Source organism: Sebastes fasciatus, chromosome 11 (genome assembly GCF_043250625.1).
Source record: "Sebastes fasciatus isolate fSebFas1 chromosome 11, fSebFas1.pri, whole genome shotgun sequence".
NCBI classification, from domain to species: Eukaryota; Metazoa; Chordata; class Actinopteri; order Perciformes; family Sebastidae; genus Sebastes; species Sebastes fasciatus.
This window is the reverse complement of record NC_133805.1, coordinates 11,537,776-11,560,079: the sequence shown is the minus strand read 5'-3', so window position 1 is coordinate 11,560,079 and position 22,304 is coordinate 11,537,776. Positions and strand designations below refer to the sequence as shown.

Here is a 22,304-nt window from a genome sequence, read left to right as displayed (position 1 = left end):
TTTATGAACTGTGCAAACAAGAACATATGGGATCACTTACCTAGTGCCAGATAACTCAGCACTCCTGGATTTACACTGAATAGATCAAATGAATTGTGATACATTTTTACCGTAAAGGTTGTGATGTGTGAAAATGTAACATCTTTACATAACTGATGCAATATTCAGGTCTCTGTATCCTATACTCCAGGGAGAGACGGATCAGTGAGGATGTTTGGGAACTTTTAACATAAATCACATAGAACTATAATGACTTGCATCGGTCTGGAGTTACACAACAATGGAAGGGAAATGTATGCAAATAGCCCCAATGTTTATCCATTGTCTCAAATTTGCACATGTAAAATTGCCACATTCAAACACATTTCAACAAGGGTACTTTACATCTGTACTTTTCACAGCAAAGAATGTGATTCTACAAATGTTTTCTGATAAATGATTCATGTTTCATTCATTTCGAAGTCTGCCTTGTTCTACATTTAAACTAGTTTGTAATTTCTGTGGTCATTTTGCAACTGTTCTTATTCATTTTTGTAAATGATATGCCACATTTCTACATGTCACACTTGTCCCAAAAGATATTAAAACTATTATATAGGTAACTTAATTACTGTAGTGCGTTGGTGTACACAAGTGTGAACAAACCAGACTGCCTACATCTGCACTTAATTTGATATTTTTATTGAGTCCATGTGGCTCAAAGTACAAACTGTCCCCTTAAATCAGTTCTGAATCTCTTTGATCTTCTTCTCGGTGCAGAATTTTTTAATTGTCAGGGTAGCCACCAGCGAGAAGGTGGCGACCAGAGTGAGGAGAGTCCGCATGGCTTTGAACCAGGAGGGGTAGCCAGGCAGCAGGGTCAGGTCGTAGTGCAGAGAGAGACCCAGTCCCATGATAACTACCAGGGCTCCTTCTGCGATATTATCCCTGCAGAGTAGCGCTATCCAGGCCAGAAGTGAAGGCACCACACTGTTGCCCAAGTTCATCCAGTCAGGCTGAGCAGGACTACCGGCAGGGAGGGCAAACCCCCAGCGGGCACCTCCGAGGAAAGAGACTATACAGGCTCCGTAGACCATTTGAGCAAATGCAAGTTCAGGGTAGAAGGACTGCGTGGCAGCCATCAGCAGAGGGGCAGACAGGAAAGGGATGAGCCCAGAGACACCGAGGTAGAGAGCTGGTTTGGGAGCCTGTGTGAGAGCCATCAAACTGAAACCCTCTTTGCTGTCGCCTCTCTCTGACGTGCCTCGTGAATCCCCGTGGCAGAGACGTGAGGCGGGCCAACTCACGGGCCTGATGCTCAACAGCCTGTTGGTGGGAGTCAGTCTGGATCTGGATGGCGTTAACACTGAGGAGGCTTGAGAGTGAAACAGCAGCTGAGCTTTTGTTGTGTAGTTTGGTGCTCTGGTTATCTGCTGAAGACATCTCCATACTGGAACCTGAGAACATAATCATCATTAAAGTGCATAGTCTTATTGTTATATATAATGCTGGCATATATAGTGTTTATTAGTAAGCAAGCTGCATTGATCTACAGTCAAATGGTATGCTTGTGTGCTGATGTGTATGTATGTGCATATGGAATTGTATGAATATGTATATGCTCGTTTCTTTATTTTCCCATTCTATTGTTTTTTATTTAATTGTTTGTGTTTCATTGTATTCTGCTGTGATGTGAATTTCCTTGGAAAGCACTGCAGTGCTCTACAAATAAAATGATTATTATTATTATTATTATAAATTCTCTTACCCCAGAAATGATGAGTCTTCCAGATGCAAATCTAATCATTTTCAATCTGAAAAAGACAAGTTATTAATTAGTAATAAATCAGTCCCCATAGCAACATGCACTCTGCAGTTTATCTCTGATATAAACACCCCAGTGCTGCTATTAGCAGTTAGCACACATCATGTCAACCTGATGCAATACAGAGCTATCCGACTGTAACAACCAAAACAACACAGAAGTTACACTTACCTAAACCTTACCCTTTAATTATTTGTCATGCAAATGTTTGCCCACCGCAGACACAACTGCATTGAGTTTAGTGGTTGCAAAGTTAAAGTTAAGTAGCTAAACTAAAGGTCGTTTGCAGGCTGGCATTATATCGGTGCTCGATTAAATGCCTGTCTCCTAATAACTGAATGAGACTGGTTCTGGTATCGACTGGCTGGGCTGTGAGTGGAGGGGGAGGTATTAAGTTGTATTCAAGATCCAAAAATCCCAAATATATATGCTATCAACAACATGTTCTTGGATATATATTTTATGCAGAATAATGTATATTATTGGATTATACTTATTGATGCATTAATGTGTTCATCACTTTAATGTTGCAGCTGGTAAAGGTGGAGCACATTTTAATGACTGTATTTACTGCTGGGTAGTTTAATCTATAATAATACATCATTTATTCGTTGATTATATTTTGTATTAATAATCTGAACATGGATTCAAGATTCCTTCATTGTCATTGTGTAGTACAACGAAATTAGATTGTGACAATCCCATAGGTGCTAAAAAAGATAATACAATAAAAAAGAGAGATAGTGCAATATAAATATATAAAAAATACCTAAACTGTTCATCTGTCAAATGTTTCAAAAGTCGCTTAAAGGGTCATTTAATTGCTGTCTTGTAATTGTTTTTCCCCATGTTGTCCATGTATCTGTTTCTATGTTTTTTTTAATTTTTTCCCACTCACTAATTCAATTTTCCTAAATTTGTCTAACTATAATTATTATTATTTATAATTATTCTAACTATAATTATTACCTCTAATCTGTGTCATACAGAAATATAAATTAATTACTGATATAATTATCCTTATCAAAATATAAATTTGTTATCAATCCAGAATACCAATTCATTACTTATAACATAACTTAATCACAATACCAATTCATTACTTATAACATAACTTAATCACAATACCAATTCATTACTTATAATATGACTTAATCACAGTACCAATTCATTACTTATAACATAACTTAATCACAATACCAATTCATTACTTATAACATAACTTAATCACAATACCAATTCATTACTTATAATATGACTTAATCACAGTACCAATTCATTACTTATAATTTAACTTAATCACAATACCAATTAATTACTTATAATTTAACTTAATCACAATACCAATTAATTACTTATAATATAACTTAATCACAATACCAATACTTATAATATAACTTAATCACAATACCAATTAATTACTTATAATTTAACTTAATCACAATACCAATTCATTGCTTATAATATAACTTAATCACAATACCAATACTTATAATATAACTTAATCACAATACCAATTCATTCCTTACATATTTATCTTAATCATATTGACTATTTGTTATCATTTCTTATATGCACAAATTATTATTTGTAATATACTATTTATAATATACAATATGCGAATGCAATACAACCCTCAATACATACATACATACACATCGACTTTTAAAAACAGTTTTGAACCTCGTCAAGTTGCATAATCTCCGAGGGCTCTTGAACGCAGCATCACCGAGGCTGTTCGAACCCCTCAGTGGCAGCGCTGCAGAGTGCTGGTAAGCTAAGCACCTCCGAAACCCAAACAAACACCAATAGCCTACTAGAGTCAAACAAGTGGTATAGTCGCGATCTCTTTAACCACATCCAGCTTCTACATATACCTATAACCACTCTCCATCGGGGGCTGTATGTCGCTGAGGAGAAGGTTACACGGTAGAGAGTTAGCTGAGCTAGTTAGCACGCTGATGAATGTGCTGCTAACGTCGCCATTTTGAACCCCTGTGTTGTTCCAGCAGAGAGCCAGCAGGTCTGTTTACCTCTCATTGTTATGTCCGTGACAGCTGCTTTAATGCTCTGCTCTAACCACTGGGAGCTTATTGAACACGTGTATACTCTGCTAAGCCAGCTAACTGTGTTGATTCACCTCAACCAGCCTGTTGTTTACGTTAACGGTTACTAAACTGGTAGCTAGGTAACGCTAGCTATGAGCTAACATGCTAAGCTAATGGTAACCGTTTAGCTAAGTTAGCATGGACATATCTGATTATTTGTTACTGATTAACGTGGACTGTTTTGCTGTTGTGTCGTAGTTTATCTAGAGTGTTTGCATACTCTGCTAACTGTTAGTTAGCTTGGTGAAACGTGCATGTAAACGTTAACTGTCAGCAGTGTTTGTGGACATGTGCTGGTTTTGCATGGTGTATTATGATGTGGGTAAACATGCATCTGAGGATTGTAGCTGCACATTGTAGCCCAGACTCCTTGATGTTGAGTTGTTATGTAATAGTTCAGTGGGAGTAACGTTAACGAGCTCCTCTTGAGTTTGTGCACACAGGGATTCATTAGCTTGGTGCATGTTAAGTGTGTGTTGTGTTGGTCTGCTGCTGCAGTGTTTGTGGACATGTGCTGGTTTTGCATAGTGTATTATAATGTGGAGTAAACACTGTGTTGCAGGCATTCATCTGAGGTGAAGTTAACAGTGAAGTTAAATGTCTGCACTGCACATTGTTGAGCTGTTATGTAATATAGTTCAGTGGGAATAACGTTAACGAGGTAGCTCTTGAGTTTTTGTGTTTAAGCTGTATTATATATTATATCCAGGGAATGAAATTAGCACCTGACACCGACTGGACGTCTGTTTAGCTGTTGTGTGGTAGTTTATTTAGATCATTTGGATACTCTGCTAACTGTTAGTTAGTTTGGTAAAACGTGCATGTAAACGTTAACTGTCTGCTGCAGTGTTTGTGGACATGTGGAGGTTTTGCATGGTGTATTGTAATGTGGGTAAACACGGTGTTGCAGTCATTCATCTGAGGATTGTTTCATACTGAAGTTAAATGTCTGCCCTGCACATTGTAGCTCGTGTCTGTGGCAGACTCATTGATGTTGTTATGTAATATAGTTAACGAGGTTGCTCCTCTGAGTTTGTGCACACATGGATTCGTTTTGTTTAGGTGTTGTATAATAAGCTGTATTATATCCAGGGAATGAAATTAGCACCTGACACCTGCCAAATAACAGGGTAAATGTTGGCTGGTGGCAGGTAAGAATTTCGGGTCACCTGCCACTCAGGATGTCACAATATCAAGATTTCACAACACAATTATTGTGGCCAATATAATTATAATAATAATAATAAATGTAATAGTTCAGTGGGAATAACGTTAACGAGCCCACCACGGTAGCTCCTCTGAGTTTGTGCACGCAGGGATTCAAGATTCAAGCCCTTTATTGTCATTATATAAATATATAAAAGATAATACAATATGTATATTGATGAGATGACAGTTTTGACAGATTACAGTTTTGACAGATTATTGCTCAAAGTGTCCGTTGGATAATTATATAATTATTGCACAGCATCATATAATTATTGCATCATTTTGTTTTAGGTGTTGTTTTGTTTAAGATGTATTATATCCAGGGAATGAAATTAGCACCTGACACCTGCCAAATAACAGGGTAAATGTTGGCTGTGTGGCAGGTAAGAATTTCAGGTTGGGATGTCACAATATCAGATTTTCACAACACAGTTATTGTGGCCAATATAATTCATGATAATGGTATTATTCAGATATCTATAGAAAATTTGAAAAAAAGAAGCTACCAGTCAAATTCTTCTTGTTTATTGTGCGTTTTGTCTATTTTTTGGCAAATTAATTACAGTAAGTGTAGGGAGGTAGAGAGAATTTGTAACCATAACTGTATATATAAAATGATTTAAGATGCGTTGACTTATTTATACAATATTATCAAAGTTATTGTCAATAGATAGATAGATAGATCTATATATAGATATATATATCTATATGTAGATATATATAGATATATATATCTATATCGCGTCACCCTATCTACCACCATGGCAGACAGGACTTCCTTATATTAAGAAATATTATTTTTAAAAGGCAATTCCTGAGTTAAAAGTAGTCACGGATTAGATTAAGGTTACATAATATATTCCATATCTCTAGTGTCTAGTACCACTGACTCGGTGTTTACAAGTCTAAAACGTTCTACGTAGATTTCAGAAGTGGCAGACAAATAAATTGAGTGGCCGGTAGAAATGTTCAGTGACCTGCCACAGTGGCAGGTGAGGGACAAACTTAATTTCAGACCCTGATTATATCGCATGATTGAATAAGGTGTAACCACAGAAGAAGAATCGCTGTTGAAATCGTAAACCTCAGTTTCATCCAGCAGCGTGCACTCACTCACTGCCAGGCCTGTTTAGATGCGCAGCAGTCTGGTTGGAGAAGTACCGAGGAAGAAAGTGTACGAGTTATTTTTACACTGTTATAAATATTTCATTTACCAAAGCCGACACAATTTTTTTTTACAAAAGAGCCAGCTTTCAGCATGAAATGGTTCTGAGATCACGGAGTCATGGCGTTTCTCCCATGCCTCTCAAAATATATTTGAAGTGTCAAAAGCAGTATCTTGAATTTGTAGCTATTTTTGGGGTTTAATGTCTGACATACTCCTTAGCTATTTGCAGTAACACAGGTATATAGAAGTAAAAAGGGAGATGTTGGTTTAAGCTTAATTTCTCTGTAAGCCAAACTAAGTCTAATACAGCAGCCCTGCAATAAGTATGTTACAGAGAGGTGTTGATTCAACTTAATGGGTTATTTTGGAAGCTGTAGTATCTAATATTTTGATAAATTCTGATTCAACAGCACCACTAACGCAGCCTCCAAAATAAGCATACGGCCGAATCAACACCTTTCTAAAAAAACGTCTCAACAAAAAACAATATTCTAATTTTCATAAAGGTATGATTTTTGTATTTGTTAAGCTAGGTGTACTGTATGAACTGTAACTGCAAGTATTTGTGAATTTCTTTTTACCTGGAGCTTTTTCTGATTCAAGCCTGTTTTTGTTTAATGCAGGTCCAACGTGTTCCTGTGGAGATACCAGTGAACCTTCTGCAAGAAAACAGAAAACTGCACCGCTGAAACTTCATTAAAGAAGGGAAGGAAAGACCCACCGGACAAATTTTGGACGCATGCTGTTTTTCAACTGAGAAAAAGATCGATTGAGCTTTCTGGAGGATTTTTTCTTTTTTGGACGAGTTTGATTGTTGTCGAAGGATTCCTGCGCATCATATGACATGAAGACCTTTTGACTCGTGGAAAGAGTTTTGTTTAGCTTCTGATCTCGCATATCTATGAAATCAGAGCTCTACACTACATCTGCTTCAACCAGAATACCGCACATAATTAAATGGGCATCTTACAAATGTGATATTAAAACATATAAAGATAAAAACGGCATTATAATGCATCCAGCAGCATCTCTATTTCACTAACCAAAACTTAAAATGACGGCAATGTAACATAGGGTTTTACTTCCTTCATTGTCATGTGACTTTGAACCTTTTGAGCATTATTTTTCTTCAAACTCGGACAGTCTTTTTCATCAGTTTAATGAGGTGAGCAGTGGTTGTCAGTGACCCCCGTTGCCAGTGAAAGACTGTCTCTGAACTAATTTTTCTTTTCTGCGTGTGCTTTGGTAGATCTTAAAATGATTCGGTAAAAGGTGAGTCGACGTCAAAGCATACTGGCACGCAGTGTGTTAGGACAACACTTGTCTGTTTCTCCTCATCTGGTGTCAAAGTGGAACTGCTACACAAACTGCTGTCCATTTTTCTTGGGCGAACAACTTTCACAGATTGCTTCCTTGTGTTGATAATAAGAAAACCTGGATCTTCCTCTCCGTTGGGATACATCACCTGTCAAATCAATTCATTTTGCCATTCAGCTTTAAGTCCAATCCAAGGTTTTGAGTGTTACTCCTGACAATAAGATCAAATGAATTGGTGAAGGATTCAATCTGCCTGGGGAAAAACTTTACCTGGACTGGAAACAGTAGCCCTCAATTCATCAGAGACGTGACCTCCACAGGAGCTGTTTGGGAATCTGGTTCGAGAAGGAGAATAGGTCCTTCATAGACCTCCGTGCTTCTGCTTTAAGAAACCTACTTCCTGCTTGGCCAGTTCTCTGGATCGCCATTCCAGATCATTCCTGCGACCTTTTGACCCATCTCCCAGTGTTTCACCCTGGACGAAGGGATCTGCCTCTGGGGAAAGGGGCTGTACTGTCCTGGAGGAGGTGGAGAGGGGGTCGTCGGTGTGCTGCTCCCTGTCTGTCACTCTGTGATCAGCGCCAACAGGCCTGAGGAACCGAGCCCAGCCGGACCGCGAGAGGAGGCAGAGGACTTCAGAGCCACAGACTCTGGGGTAATGATGAAGTTTCACCTGACTGAAACACACATGCATGTACTCAACAGCCATGAAATGAATTGCTGTAGCCATTTGTCAACATTTTGTAGGTGGCAAGTGTTAATTTTCCATCTTGTACACACAATGGTTTTAAAGGAAAATGAGAAAGTTAAGCATGATAAACTATGTACATTTTTATCACATACACACGTTGTAAAATAATACTTGTATTATGCTGCACAAGATATTTTCCATCCTGGCTGTCAAGTAGTTATCAGCTTCACAGGCACAGCTGCAGCAAGTCGAGCTTTGTTGTTTTCTGCTAAGAATAGGACTCTTTTTTGGCTCTTCGGGGAGACCTTTAATACACAGTGAATTTCTAAAGAACTGCTAGTAGACAAAGTCCTAGATGGATGGGTGTGAAAGAGAATTTGATTTGTGTCTCTGGGCTTGAATTAACTGAATCTGAATTTTTAAAACATGTCATTTCCTCTTGTCCCTTTTCTGTCGTTAGATCCTGGCCATGAGGTTTGATGCCTCGATCCACTGACCGGAAACACTGGACCTAAATGGCGCAGCATGACTTTGTCCCTGCCTGGCTTAACTTCTCCACGCCCCAGCCTGCCAAGGTGTGTGTGTATACTATATGCATTAGAGTGTGTGCCAGTTGATCACAGGAATAAAATGGTAATTGAAATAGACAGAGCTTGAAATTATAACTGTCAGTGTCACTGCTCTAACACCTGATGTGACTGTGTGTCTGTACACCTGAGCGTGTGTGATGGCAGTGCAGTCAGTAGATGGTTTCAGCAGAGGCTCACCTAGACACCTTCATGAAAAAGACTGATGATGGAAGGAAAGAAACCATTTTAATAATCAACTCAACGTCCTGCTGGAGGATTTCATGGAGGGTTTTTGTGATTTTTGCATCCTACTAAATCTGCAGCGGCTTTTTCTAAAAGGCCAAACTTGCAGGCTCGTGCAGATAAACTAAAGATTGTGAAGGATTTGCTGTGATTCAATGAAGATTCACAAATCAAATTTGTGGAAGGGTGGAGATGGATTTATATGAAATTTATATCATGATATGCGACTAGGGTTTCTGGTTATCCTAATGTGACGACGGTATGTTGAAATGCTGCCTCGCCAAAAGCTGCAGTGAAGTGAAGCAGTTTTCTGGAACTGCTTAACGGCTGTAGCTGAGCGAAATGGACAACAAATACTCAACCTGCTTTGCCGACACATCAGATATTTATCTTTCTATCATACCGATACTCCGACTGAATCTTGTTACCATTCTGTTATTCATTCAGACTTTTTTTTTTACTACTTTTGTTGGCAGAGGATTTGATTTTGTTCCCCTACTAATAATGTGTGAGTGGCACATAGGCCTGCACGATATGAGGAAAATCTGCGATGTGCGATATTGTTCAATATTGCGATGACGATATGACTTGCGATAAATGAACAAATATTGAAGTGTGCATATTAGCTTTACTTATGTCAGCCTGGTTGTCTTTTAATACAGAACAGGGTTGGAATTGAATATCGGAAATATAACTGGGGTAAATGTTTTTAGAGCAGCAATAGTAATGTTTACAACAGCAAAGTCACTATATATACTCAATAATATCTCACTGGAGACAATCTAAAATGTTAATATAATAAATAATCTTAAAAAGATTGATGTAATTCACTGCCTGCAGGTAATGTCATCGCTGGTAGAGGGAGGAGGAGCTGCTTTATCTCAGCCAACTGATGAGTTCACAGAAATGTTAAGATACGTGGTGAACTACATTTAACAGTTAGACAATATACAGACAGCTTTTATTTTAGCTTGTGTAGCTTTGTATGTGGAGAACTCCTCCGCAGCCCCGACACAGAGCAGGGAAGAGGATGCAGCGTGATAATAAATACTAACATTATGGATTTTAACCCCGGAGCCCGTTTAATACCGGGTTTCTGTAACCATCCCTAAATAAAAAGTAAATGCAATGTGTTTATCGCGCATGTTCATATCGCAATGACGGGGAAAATACGATTTATCTAACATCACTTTATTTTAAAGTTAACACTGAAGCTGTGTTGGCTGTCTGACAGTTGTAATAAGTTAAGTAAGTCCACCAAGAAAACCTGCAATCAATATTACATCTCCCATTACCTAATGCATGGTGAGGTATCCTAATGTAGGAAAATAACAGGCAGACAGCACAAAGTATGAGAAGCATTATCACTGATATAACATGGACACGAACCAATGAAACAAAGGGGAGGCTGTGTTTTATTAACGCAAAAGAAATGTTTGATCCAATTAAAGAAGATTTCTTGCAGACTGCTCAACCTGGTTATTGTCTTATCCATCCAGCAGATGTTTGGTAGCAGACGAGGGAGGCTGGCTGGATTACGTTTGTTAGCTAGCCAAGATGAGTTTTTAGTGTTTTCTCATAAGGATATTTAACCAAATATCATGAGCACTGATTAGACTAACTGGTACAGCTTAAGGTAAGCACAGACTGTCTGACTCCCCACCAACTTTATTCTCGTCCACAAACGCTCGGATTGACTCCAACAGCAATTCACAGAAGCAACACCAGAGTTATTTTAATTGCTGGGCATAATTTGGGTTGTGGCTGCAATTTAAGGGGGTCTGGAATCCAAGCTGGATCTGCCACATTTAGTTCAGGTTGAATATTGTAGGAAAACACAAATAGTCATCTAAAAATATAGCCTCTTGAAAGTAAAATCAGGGGGGGGAATTGCAAATGAAGAATGGTGAATGTTAGGTGAACGATTGGATTGGTTTCAGTCCTTCCTTTTAAATAAAAAAAGTGTTATCGATCTGACTGTCCATCTGTGATTGTGAATGGTTAATCTGTGAGTCGGGAAGTTGCCCAGCTAAGTGGCCTGTCTGCGAAATCGAGAGTCGAGACAGAGAAACAAGTGCACAGTCAGTGTCCTGCTGACACATGACTTCACCTCAATGTCATTTGTCTTCAGGGATTAGTCTGCGTGCACTCGCCAGGGTCGGGGCTGCAGTTTATTCTCCTACGTCTTTGTGCACATCATATTCCTGGATATTGTCGGTGGATGTTATAAAAAAAATCCTTGAGATGACGCTTGCAGGGATAGGCTGAAGAACACAGTCGTATTTGATCTTTGAACCTCAGCTGATGACAAATATGGACGTGATTCAGATGGAACTGAGCATTTGCAGTCGACATTATGAAGCACAGCTGTGTCAGTGCTGCAGCGACTTTAGGATCTCTTCCACAGCAGCGCATTTGTCACGATGAAGCGTTCCAAGATTGTTTTCGGTTCCTGTGATGTCTGTTTTTGTTCACTTTCGTCCCCTAAGAATAGATCCCCACATTGACGGTTTCACTTGGAGGTATTTAGGGAGTAAGAGAGGAACATTGAGTATGGAGAGAATTTCTGCTAATCTAAGTTTCTTCACAAAGACGAAGATAACGTAGAGAAAGAAAATAATGTCCAGAAAACTGGTCTAAGGGTAACAGCTGTTTCTGTAGTTTCTTCTGTGTCGTCAGTTTACCCTGGCATGTGGTTCACTGTGGAGTCCCACTTTGACTGACCCTGTCCCCTTTCTGTCCTCCTCCAGTCCCCTGCTGCCAACCTTGAGAAACAAGGTGAGCCCCACCACCACAGAGACGGCAGAACCGCTGTGAGTCGCCGCCGCCACAACTCGTCTGATGGCTTCTTTAACAACGGCTCCCTGCGCGCTCCAGCAGGTAACGGCTCAGAACATTTAACTCTCTTATTGTTTGTTAACCCTGTTCTTGTTGTTACAGCAACTGTGAGAATATGAGCAAAAATAATGAGTTTAGTAACTGAATCTTCTAACACTGGTAGAGCTGGTGTAGTGTAACAAAATCATCGCTAAAAATATATATATAAAAGGCTTTGTTGGGAATTGTGTGATGTCACCAAACCATATGAACTAATAAGAATAAAAACAGTGCATGTTGTCCTGCAACAAGACCAACAGAGGAATGAGGGCGATGTCAATAAAGTGCAGCTTTTACACATCAACACAGTCCTGAGAAGAGGTCTAATCAGACACAACATTAGTGGAAACACCTGTGTGGGTGTGTAGGGGCTTTAAATTCATCTTTTGATTAAAGGATAACTTCTGTATTTTTAAACCTGGATGCTATTTCCCCGTGTTTTTGTGTCTAAGTGACTGTTGGGGACAACATTGTTTTAAACTGGTCCGGTATTGAGGGAGTACGCTGCCGCCGCCAGCCTGTAGGGTCCTTTCCATAATGTCAGACACTTATAATAACAATCTGAGCCTGTCAGCCTGTCTTTACGCTTCCGCAAGATGTGATACGTCCATGAGCAGAAGGGGCAGTGAGGTGATGTGACATGTGGTGCTTGATTTAGGGGCCTTACATACCATCTACAACGGCGCCGCTGCCATGTTCTCTGAAATGATTTCAGAATTAACAATACAGTAACCTCCTTGAATGACACCATGTTTATTGTTTACATTATGCAAATCCAGAAGTTCTATATGGTCTGAGTTCTCTGGTTGAATCCTCCACAAACGCGTGGTTAAAAAGCAAGTATATCTCCGCTCCCTCACCCACACAGGTCTTTCAGCGATTGAACTGATGAGGGATCAGAAACTTTACAGCAGCTCAGTGCGCCTTGTTTTCCATCCTGTGCGTTGAAATACCTGTTTCTTTTCTTGTCGCGTTAATGAACCAGCGAACAATGGCTAATTTCAGTGTAACTTTAGCTGGTGTTATTACAGAGATAGATGAGACAGAGCGTGGATGTGTTAAGAACATCAGACAATGAGTGGATATTTCCACAGACTGCTTACTGACGTAGTTACACTATGGGAGGAGTAAAGATTACATATACGTCTTCTTGAAGAGACGGATGCATTTACACCTTTTCAGCATCTGCCTCCTGAGGTGGTTGATTTTAAAGACAGATAAGTTGAACACTCAAAGCTGTTCCTGGTTCGTGGTTAACATGTTGACAGAAGTGGTTGAGTGAAGAATGAACAGGTAGAATTTGGAGATTGTTATCTACTAATAGGACCCTTTTATTGAGCTTTATAATGCTGGGTATGTTTCAGACATTAAATCAGTCATGCCAAGTTCTGCTGGACTTTCATTGTGTGAAGTTGAAGATAATGGTAAGCAGCAACCCTCTACAGAAAGAGGATATAATTGAGGTCCCTGTAGTGGATAAGGACATAATTGAGGCCACCTGCTCAGAAGACCGTGATGTTGTAGCAGCGGTGAAGCAGCAGACAGGTGGCGTTGGAGTCCTATCTCCTTTTTGAGGCTTCTTTTTCCATGACATACATCACCTCCTGTACACACACTCATTCAAACCACCTGTCCTTTCTCTCTAGATTAAGTACATTATTTGGTTTCTGTATGCTACACGTAGACGGTGTTGCTCTGCTGATGTGTGGGCATGAATTTCTGTAATGTGGTGGCAGTTTAAAGATCCCAGCTCATTGTTGCTCGTCTTCTCCTTTGTGAAAACGATGCTGAAGATCCACCGAGCAGTAATCTGTGTCAGCTACGCTTCCTGTTTGACTGGTTCTTGACCCATTTATCCTACAGTCCCAAGGGGGTGTTTCACCGTTGTCCCTCACAGAGGCAGTTTGATGTGTTTCTACTTGCTTTTGGTGTGCGGTGCCAGTCAGACATGTCGGGGGAAAAATATCTGAAATGTCTCTTCTAGTAGTTTGGACACTAACTGCTGGTGTATTGTCATTGTAGGAAGTTGACTGTGTAGTGTGTTCACTCAGTAGTTGTTTGTGTATCCTATAGGTGCTTTTGGTCTTTCACAGAGGATCCTACTGTAGGTCCAGGCTGTTAGGGATGTTGTCGTTTTGCTGGCATTCAACATTAAACCTGGTTATGCTTCCTCTCTGTCTTCTGTATTACTGCAGTAGCTTAATGCTCAGCTTGCCAAATGTGCAGCAGTCTGACCCCCCTTTTACATAAAATCCCACATTTTTCTGCCTGTTTTCAGCGACTTATGTACAGTATAAGTTATCCTGTGAGTGGATTTAGAGTCTCAATCAAAAAAAAATGTACCTTTTACAATGAATCTTTTTTTTCACTTTGTGTTTTCCACGTTGGAAATAGAGTCTCAGCGAGCATCATGCTAGATGCCCAACCAGCCAGCCAGGGATGCAGATGAAATGAAATGCTACCACTTTTACTAATGCCAACGTGACAAAAACAGCCATTCACTAAACTATGTAATAACAGAATTATTGATTTGCTTTGATGTCATGGCTCCCTGTTTCAGAAACCCACATATCACTGCTGGTATTCAGCACTTACTGAAGCACAATGACATCATTCTTACACGCTGTATATTTTGTTCTCTCTCTGGAGGTGACGGATGGCAGCAGCCCTCTCTGCTTCTGAGGCATGACTCGGTGGACTCGGGGGTGGCCAAAGGAGGGCATGGCGGGCTGGCGGGGGGCTCCTGTTGGAAGGAAACACCCAGCTGGCATGGAGCGCCGCGGGGTGCCCAGGACGGCCACCACCACCAGGGACGCCACCCAAAACGGGTAGGAGTCGACAGGGACAGGCAGGTGGGGCACCGGCAGCGCAACGGCAACTTTCATCCCCGCAAGGGCACCTCGTACCAGGACAAGTTCCCCAACGAGGAACGCAAAGACGGCAAGGACGACAAGCTGAAGTTCGTGGAAGAGGACTTTGTGAGTAGATGACTTTCACTGTTTTTTTCCTGAACACGCCACTGACCTTAACACAGTTCTTCAATGACGAAGCGCTGTTGAAAGATAAGATACTTTGGATCTTTTAATAAAGAGGGTCAGCTCTGAATATAGACTATATTTTTAGGAAAACTGTGGTTATTGTTCACACTGCGCCTGACTTTAGAGAATCAAACTATTGTCAGAAACACTTTCCCTTTCTATTTTCTCCCCACATTTACCTTGTGATACAAAATGTAGTATTATGCATCACAAGAGTTTCCCTCCACTGATCCATCAGGTTTAATCCTGTCAGCAACAACATGCTCACATTCTTGGATGTAACTTGAAAATACAACATGTGAATGTTGAGGTATTTAATGCAGGCGTTTGTCATTTTAGCCTTCCCTCAACCCTGAAACAACTGGAAAGCCTGGGACTCAGATGCGAGCAGTGGCCCCCCACGCTGGAGTGTGGGGTAAGAGCTCCCGGTCCAGAATGGATTTAAATTCTCGAATAAACGAGAGAATAAACTCTGTAACATTTCATCACCGATTATGTTCCAGAAAACCCCCCTAGTGGCAAACAGATGGTGTCCAAAATGCTGGTTATCAAGAAGGTTTCCAAGGAGGACGCCAGCACCGCCTTCTCTGCGGGGTTCGCCACTGCTGGCATCTTGCCCACCAACGGCAGCAAAGTTCCCATCGCAGGCTCCAGCATCTACAAGAACCTGGTCCCAAAGCCTGCTGTGGCCCCCACCAAGGTAGGACCTGCTGCGATGTGTCCATTTATTTCAACAACTTGCTTGATTTCTTTAAACGGGCATGCAAGAAAAGCAAATAAAGCATGTTTTATTAAACCGATAACAAGCTTTGCATACGGTATGTCAATGCCAGTTGTGTAGATGCTATGCTGTCTCTCTGTTTGTGACAGAGACTCATTTTATGTCCTCTTTTTTCCAGAGCACCCAGTGGAAATCCGGTGGTAGAGAGATCACTAAGTCTGGCCTTCACATGCCGGGCCGAGATTCAGTCTTCACCAGCCCCGTCTCTGCAGCCAAACCCAGCATCCCAGTCAGTGCACCACAGCACAACACCCCGAAAGAGGTAAGGGCAGTAGGAAAAGAAGACAAATATAATTACAACAGACATTTTAGGGTTTTTTCCAACCCCAACATGATGCAGCAGTTCACTCAGACTTCCTACCAACATGTAAAACTGCGCAGCAAGCAAACGCTTCAAGTTCCAGTGTAGCAGTCGGTCTGTGTTGGACTCCCTTACGGCTGCATGCGTGACTGTGAGAGTAAATCACAGGTTTTATCTGAACATAGTAATTATGTGTTAGTGGGGTTTGCGACGGAGATGCTTACTCACACGTGCACATGAAGTTTTCCTTTGCAGCAGTATACGTGCTGTCCAGTGCAGTAAAACGTTTTTATCTCTGGTCCGGTGTTAATTTCGTTAACAAAACTAAGATGAAATATGCTCGAGATGACAATGAGACGGCATCATTTAACTCTAAAGGTGACGATATCAAACATGCAATATCGTTGACGAAAGAAGACGAGACTGAAATCTTTATTTTTGTCAGCTTCCTCCCCTCACTGTCACTCTCTCTCTGTCTCAAACACACACACACACACACACACACACACACACACACACACACACACACACACACACACACACACACACACACACACACACACACACACGGCCCTGTGGCGGCGGCTCTCAGTCCGTCTCTGTCCTTCTTGTGTTAGACATCACTCCTGACAACTGTGTTTGTACTATAATGGATAAAGCTGGCGGTTTGCAGTCCGGGTTCGGGTGGTTGATTAACGCATATTTCGCATGTTGGGTGGTGCAGATTGGCTCATATAACGAGCCGGTGGGTTCAACTGAACCGCACATAATGAGCAAAGTCAGGAGTCACCGCAAAGCTGCATTCTTAATCTTTCAACCTGTGTGTTTCATCACATAATGATAAGAAAAAGTTTGACTAAAATGACATAAATGTGCAATAAAATGTGATGACTAAAAAAGGATATTTGACACAGAACTTGGACTAAATTAGAAAATAGCTGACAAATTAAGAGAAAACGTTTTGACTAAAAGTTTACTAAAATGTAATGACTTTTCGGCGACTAAAACTGGACTAAAAAGTTTTGAATTGTCGTAGACTAAAACTAGGAAGGATAAAAAATGACTAACATGTGACTAAATATAAGCATTTTTGTCGAAAATCTAAAATAGCTGCCAAAATTAACACTGCTATGGTCTGAAACTGTAATGTTCAAAAACACACCATAAAGTAAGTTAATTCATGCATGGCCGCTGCAAATGCTACAATTTGGTCCAATTTTCTTTTTATTACTGCATACATTTTGCTCTGCTTCCTAATCTAAAAATGTTATTGGCCAAATGGATTTCGTGGCTCATAACATGGTGTCTCAGTTTTAAAAAACAAGAATAATATTAACGTACTTTTCTCCCGTCCCGGTCCGTCTCTCAGCACCCTTCCAGCACGACTCCTCCCATAGACATCGCCCCGTCGAGGCTGAAGCTGATGCGGCGTGGTCCGGACCGTAAGAGCGAGTTCCTGCGAGCGCTGAAGGACGAGGGCACTGGAGAGCTGACGACGAGCAGCAGCCCAGGAACATCAGGAGAGGTAGGCAGCAGTTTGGCTTAATGTCCATAAAGCATCGCACAGCACAGCACAGCACAGCACAGCACAGCACAGCACATAAAGGACAGTTGGTACATGAAACTCTGAAGGTTTTAAGTGGTAAATATTGCAAAAAAGCAATTTTTCTTTAAGTGTGTTGTCTTGCTGTGTGTATTTTCTCAGGGTGAAAGCAGCACCCCAGAGCCCAAACCCTACAGCGAGGAAGTCTGCCACGAGAACGGTCTGTCCTACTCCCTCAGTGACTCAGACACCGAACACCTGTCCAGCTCCCTGGAGGCAGAGCACAGGTAGGATACCGCTAACAGCCTTCTCATCACTCGCACACACACACACACGCTCTCTCTCTTTCTCTTACACAACAATCTACTAAGCAGAACATTGTGATCTGTTTTGTAGGTTGCTGAAGGCCATGGGCTGGCAGGAGTACCCAGAAAATGATGACAACTTCCTGCCTCTGACGGAGGACGAGCTCAGAGAGTTCCAGACTAAAACTGAACAGGTGAGCACTCAGAGAAACGCCGTAGTTACTCTTTGATATATCAGGGACACACTAGGGATGTCGCTTTGGTACCAAGTAGATGCCAAAATGTTGAAAACGAGACGGTAGTACCGTAGGTACCGCCAGGGCTCGATAGAAAATGTGTTTGCAGCAAACTCACTATCGCCACGTCCGTTCAGGAGACGTAAACTGTTGTCTCCCTGATAATAATGCTACATTGCGAACAACAAATCTGTGTTGAAATGGTCAGGAGGAGAGCTGGTAAACGTTAGCTGTTAGCTCCGTGCAGGACTGTGCTGCCCACCGGCTGCTAACTGCTAACGTTAACCAGCTCTCGTCCTGCTGATTTCAACACAGGAGGGTGCCATTAATTTACATCAATACGATGTGTAAAAATGAGTATTGGGCGAATGTAAATTCTAACGTTATCATGATGTGTTCAAATGTAATCTTGTAAAAATGTAGTTTTTGGTGAGAAACTTGTTTTGAAGGAGATGTTTTCACAGCGATATGAAATAGATAATAGACAGGGAATTATGACCTGTTTAACTTCCTAACACAAGAACAATGCAAACGGTAATAAAGGAGTGGATGTTGAAGCACATGGGATTTATTGTTTACTTTTGTTTTTTACCGTGGTATCGAGAATCGTGGAATATCACCGGTATTGGTATTGACTGTTATTGTGACATCGCTAATTCACCCACTAATTGTCCGTCTGTCCTTGGAGCAGCTGAAGAGGAACGGCATGCAGAGGAACGGGGCTCTCCCGAGGGCGCGGGGTGTCACCCTCCACTTCACCCCCTGGAGGAGTGTGGCGGAGGCGAACGTCGAGGAGGGCTCCGAGTCCGAAACCAGTAGCAGCAGCCAGACCTCTGACGACGACGACTGCATCAAATCCTAACGTGGCTTTACGGAACAAAAAAACAAAAACACAAACAGCCAACACAACATCCCAGCAAGCAATCCCCCTCTTCCTCTCTCATCTTTGTTTTTAGAGCACCATTTTGAATTTCTTTTTGTTTTGATTTTTTTTTTTTTGTTGTCATTCTTGCACAAGGGAAAAACCAATCATATCCCAGTGAAGGGGGAGATTCCTGCTCCGCCAGACGTCGTTTTCCCTGCGTTTCCTCCTTCACTGCAGTCCCTGCCCTCTTTGACCCCCCACCCCCACTCCTCGCCCACCCTACCCTTCTTCCTTTTTCTTCCTCGCTTTGTGGAACTGACGTGTTCATCAAGAAAAGAAGGGCAATGAATGCACACTTGATTCTGCTTTAAACAGACTAACTCATTTCATTGATGATGCTGATGACACATTATTAATGATATTAATAAAAATTGGTTCCTGACAAGCTGATATGTTTCAATATGAATCTGGCTACTGTGGTGTTTGAGTCCACATGGAGTTCACTTTGTGTAGATCGGTTTTAAAGGGACTGTTTGTAACTTCTTAAACGTAAAAATCAATCCGGGTCGGTGTCCCATGCGTGCTCGCGTGTGGCGACGCTGTTCAGACTCAGACTCCAACACAAACTACACGGAAGCACCAAAACCGCAAAGTTCTATCTAGTGAAGTCTTCTTGCAAAACAGCGTTGGCCGCGGTCGGAGGACGCGGGGGAGACCGTAGCTTTGGTCTCCAGGGCCGGAGTCTCTGCTGTACTCTGCCTGCCTTCACTCATGCACCGCGCTCGTTCTCGCTCTTTCGCTCCACTCTTACGTGCATGCGCGCACACTCCACACTGCAGAAGAGTTAGTAGCTCTGAGAATATCTAGTGAATGTACAGTGGAGGTTTGTGCAGAAATAACTGCTGCAGCTCCTCCAGACCAACAGAGGTTTCCCGTGTCTTGTGAAGTGACGGGGCTCCGCAGCGAGAAACGTTATCGTCTCCGACCAAAACTCCGGTGTCTCCCCTGTTCCCTCCGGCTGCGGTCTGGAGGCTGAGGCAGGAAAAGCCAACACAAGGATCAGCAGTGATTCATGGAGAGACCTCAGTCTGGTCAGCTAACATTACTGCCAAGCAGCTGAAATATAGAGTGATATTGTGGTTTTAGCTGACGTGTGTCGCCTCACTGTTTTGAGCGATGCTCGTTCATGTCTATGTAGAGCGGGCAAGTGCGAGCCTGACGCTGACTTTCGTTGACTTAACGGCCACAGGTGTCGCTGTTAACAAGCAATTTCTGATTCTTACAAACATTCCCTTACAAAATAAAATACTGCACTCTGTAAAGATGCAGCTACGTCGTCCCCTGCCAAGAACAAAAGATGCAGCTGTAGTTTACCACTAAATTAAAAAAAAAATTATTAGTGCTGAATATAACTGGATCCTATATTTTGACTACCTCCTAGAGGAACTGTAGCTTTAAGTAGGGCTAACCCGAAAGCTTCGAAGCTTTCGAAATTCCGAAATATCCCACGAAATAAGGAATAATCCCTGAACATTATCATTAGTTATTCTCAGACAGATTTCTCTTGTTTGTTATATATAGAGGTGCATGTGTATGTGTACAGTAGCGTGGCAGCAGCACTGTCCCGAAGCTTCGAATACCATCGAATATTTATCACCGAAGCCCAAAAAATGGTATTCGGGACAGTCCTAGCTTTAACGTAGGGCATTTGTCAGATACATTATCTGTAAATATGTTTGGTGTTGTAGTGCAGGAACAAATTCTCAAAAGAGCCTCACATTATGAGATACCAATGTTGAATAAAACCACATCTTTTTCATGATGTCATATAAAATATTTTTTGCACACGTGATGACATTTATACACAAATTAGGTTTTGTAAAAACTTTTAAAAAGAATAATTTAATTAATTTCGCTTGGATTTCTTTCAGATTTAAAAAGATAAATATTTCATTAATGAAGACGTCAGGGGGAAAAAAGAAGCTACTTGCAGAAATGGTACATACATTTTACAGTTTTCCACTAAAAATATCTTAAGTTTATCTAAAGATGTTCCATTTCTTCAACATTATTTAGGCCTTTTTCACAGCAGACACTTTGATCATAGCAGGAAAAGCACAGGTGTTACTAACAACACTAACGATGTCTCTGTACACCAGCATGCACAATGCACAGACCAGAGCTATAAGCATTAGCTACACCTGCTGTACCTTTCATTATATGACAAGTCCATCTTTTGGGCTTCAAAGCTTCGGTGAGAAATATTCGAAGGCATTCGAAGTGCAGCAGGCTGACGTGTTCTTCTGTCTGTCTATGTCCATCACTACTGTACACACTCACCTCTACTCACAAACAGTGATATCCGTCTGAGAATAACTAATAATTAATGTTGAATATGAACAATTAATGTGGGAATATTACTTATTTCATAGGCCATTTGGGGATTTATACATTACATTCGAATACTGATTTGGAGGTCGATTACCATGGCAACGGCCAAAGCTTCGAAGCATTCGAGTCAGTTGAGTTTATTGATAATAAACTCAACTTTTTAAATATCTAATTTAATCATGCAACGTACATTTTCAATTAATGGGTGAACAGATGATGAGATTCTAGTTTAGTGTTTTCTTTGAAAATAGGATTTACTCCTGTTTTGAACTCAGTATGTGTATTTATTTAAACAGCAGCACTTCATACTCAGAGTGATGAGCTAAAGCTGCACAGGGAAGCAAGTAGCAACATTTTAAACACAAATCAGGATGATGGTAAAGTCTTAACCAAAATAAAAAGGACACTAAAGGTTTATTCATTTTGAGCATTACTTCTAATTTGTAAACTTATATTCTTTTTGGCAGAAAACTGACAAAGTTACAGGTTAATGTTGAATGCAAAAGTAACCTCCAGCTTAGGGCTGCACAATTATGACCAAAATTATAATCACAATTATTTTGATTAAAACTGATATCACAACTATTTATCGCGATTATTCATCGATTTTAGTGACATTTTATTGCATTTTCACATTAAAGTAGAGCGCTGCTTTCACTTCCATGTTGTGCTACATTCCTGCTAATGTACAAATTAGGGCTGCACAATGTTGGTGAAAAAAACTTTTTTCTGCTATTTACACTGTATATTGCAATATGACAAAATACAGGACTATTCACACTACCCTTTTGTTAGCTACATTTTAAAGTTAAATGCTTCAATCTGGTGCACTTTAAGAGCAAAATTGGCAACAATAAG

General features: G+C 40.9%; 2 protein-coding genes across 6 annotated transcripts; one reads left to right on the top strand and one right to left on the bottom strand.

Moving 5' to 3' along the window:
- Positions 1-57: 57 nt before the first annotated feature.
- Positions 58-3,615, bottom strand: LOC141776802 (transmembrane protein 69-like). Of its 3 annotated transcripts, none has more exons than XM_074650610.1 (3): positions 3,488-3,615; positions 1,748-1,793; positions 58-1,436 (listed from the first exon to the last, which is right to left on the bottom strand). In XM_074650610.1, exons 2-3 carry the CDS (start codon positions 1,784-1,786, stop codon positions 723-725), a joined length of 753 nt encoding a protein of 250 aa, XP_074506711.1. In that variant the 5' UTR covers positions 1,787-1,793; positions 3,488-3,615; the 3' UTR covers positions 58-722. The 3 variants fall into 3 exon arrangements, with proteins under 3 accessions (XP_074506711.1, XP_074506709.1, XP_074506710.1); XM_074650608.1 differs by lacking the exon at positions 3,488-3,615 and adding an exon at positions 1,976-2,175; XM_074650609.1 differs by lacking the exon at positions 3,488-3,615 and adding an exon at positions 1,987-2,175.
- gpbp1l1 (GC-rich promoter binding protein 1-like 1) lies at positions 3,514-19,521 on the top strand. Of its 3 annotated transcripts, none has more exons than XM_074650601.1 (12): positions 3,514-3,576; positions 6,913-8,261; positions 8,758-8,872; positions 11,860-11,989; positions 14,636-14,964; positions 15,364-15,439; positions 15,528-15,724; positions 15,924-16,067; positions 17,476-17,631; positions 17,812-17,936; positions 18,046-18,148; positions 18,882-19,521. In XM_074650601.1, the coding sequence occupies exons 3-12, from the start codon at positions 8,813-8,815 to the stop codon at positions 19,050-19,052; spliced, it is 1,491 nt and encodes a 496-aa protein (XP_074506702.1). In that variant the 5' UTR covers positions 3,514-3,576; positions 6,913-8,261; positions 8,758-8,812; the 3' UTR covers positions 19,053-19,521. The 3 variants fall into 3 exon arrangements, with proteins under 3 accessions (XP_074506702.1, XP_074506701.1, XP_074506703.1); XM_074650600.1 differs by lacking the exon at positions 3,514-3,576 and adding an exon at positions 3,686-3,827; XM_074650602.1 differs by lacking the exon at positions 3,514-3,576 and adding an exon at positions 6,170-6,295.
- The last annotated feature ends 2,783 nt before the right edge of the window (positions 19,522-22,304 follow it).

Coding starts and splice junctions, on each gene's coding strand:
- gpbp1l1 (XM_074650601.1), top strand. CDS start 8,813: ATGGCGCAGCATGACTTTGTCCCTGCCTGGCTTAACTTCTCCACGCCC. Junction 15,440..15,527: donor CCCCCACGCTGGAGTGTGGG/GTAAGAGCTCCC, acceptor ATTATGTTCCAG/AAAACCCCCCTAGTGGCAAA. Junction 15,725..15,923: donor CTGCTGTGGCCCCCACCAAG/GTAGGACCTGCT, acceptor TCTTTTTTCCAG/AGCACCCAGTGGAAATCCGG.
- LOC141776802 (XM_074650610.1), bottom strand. CDS start 1,786: ATGATTAGATTTGCATCTGGAAGACTCATCATTTCTGGG. Junction 1,437..1,747: donor GAAGACTCATCATTTCTGGG/GTAAGAGAATTT, acceptor TTATGTTCTCAG/GTTCCAGTATGGAGATGTCT.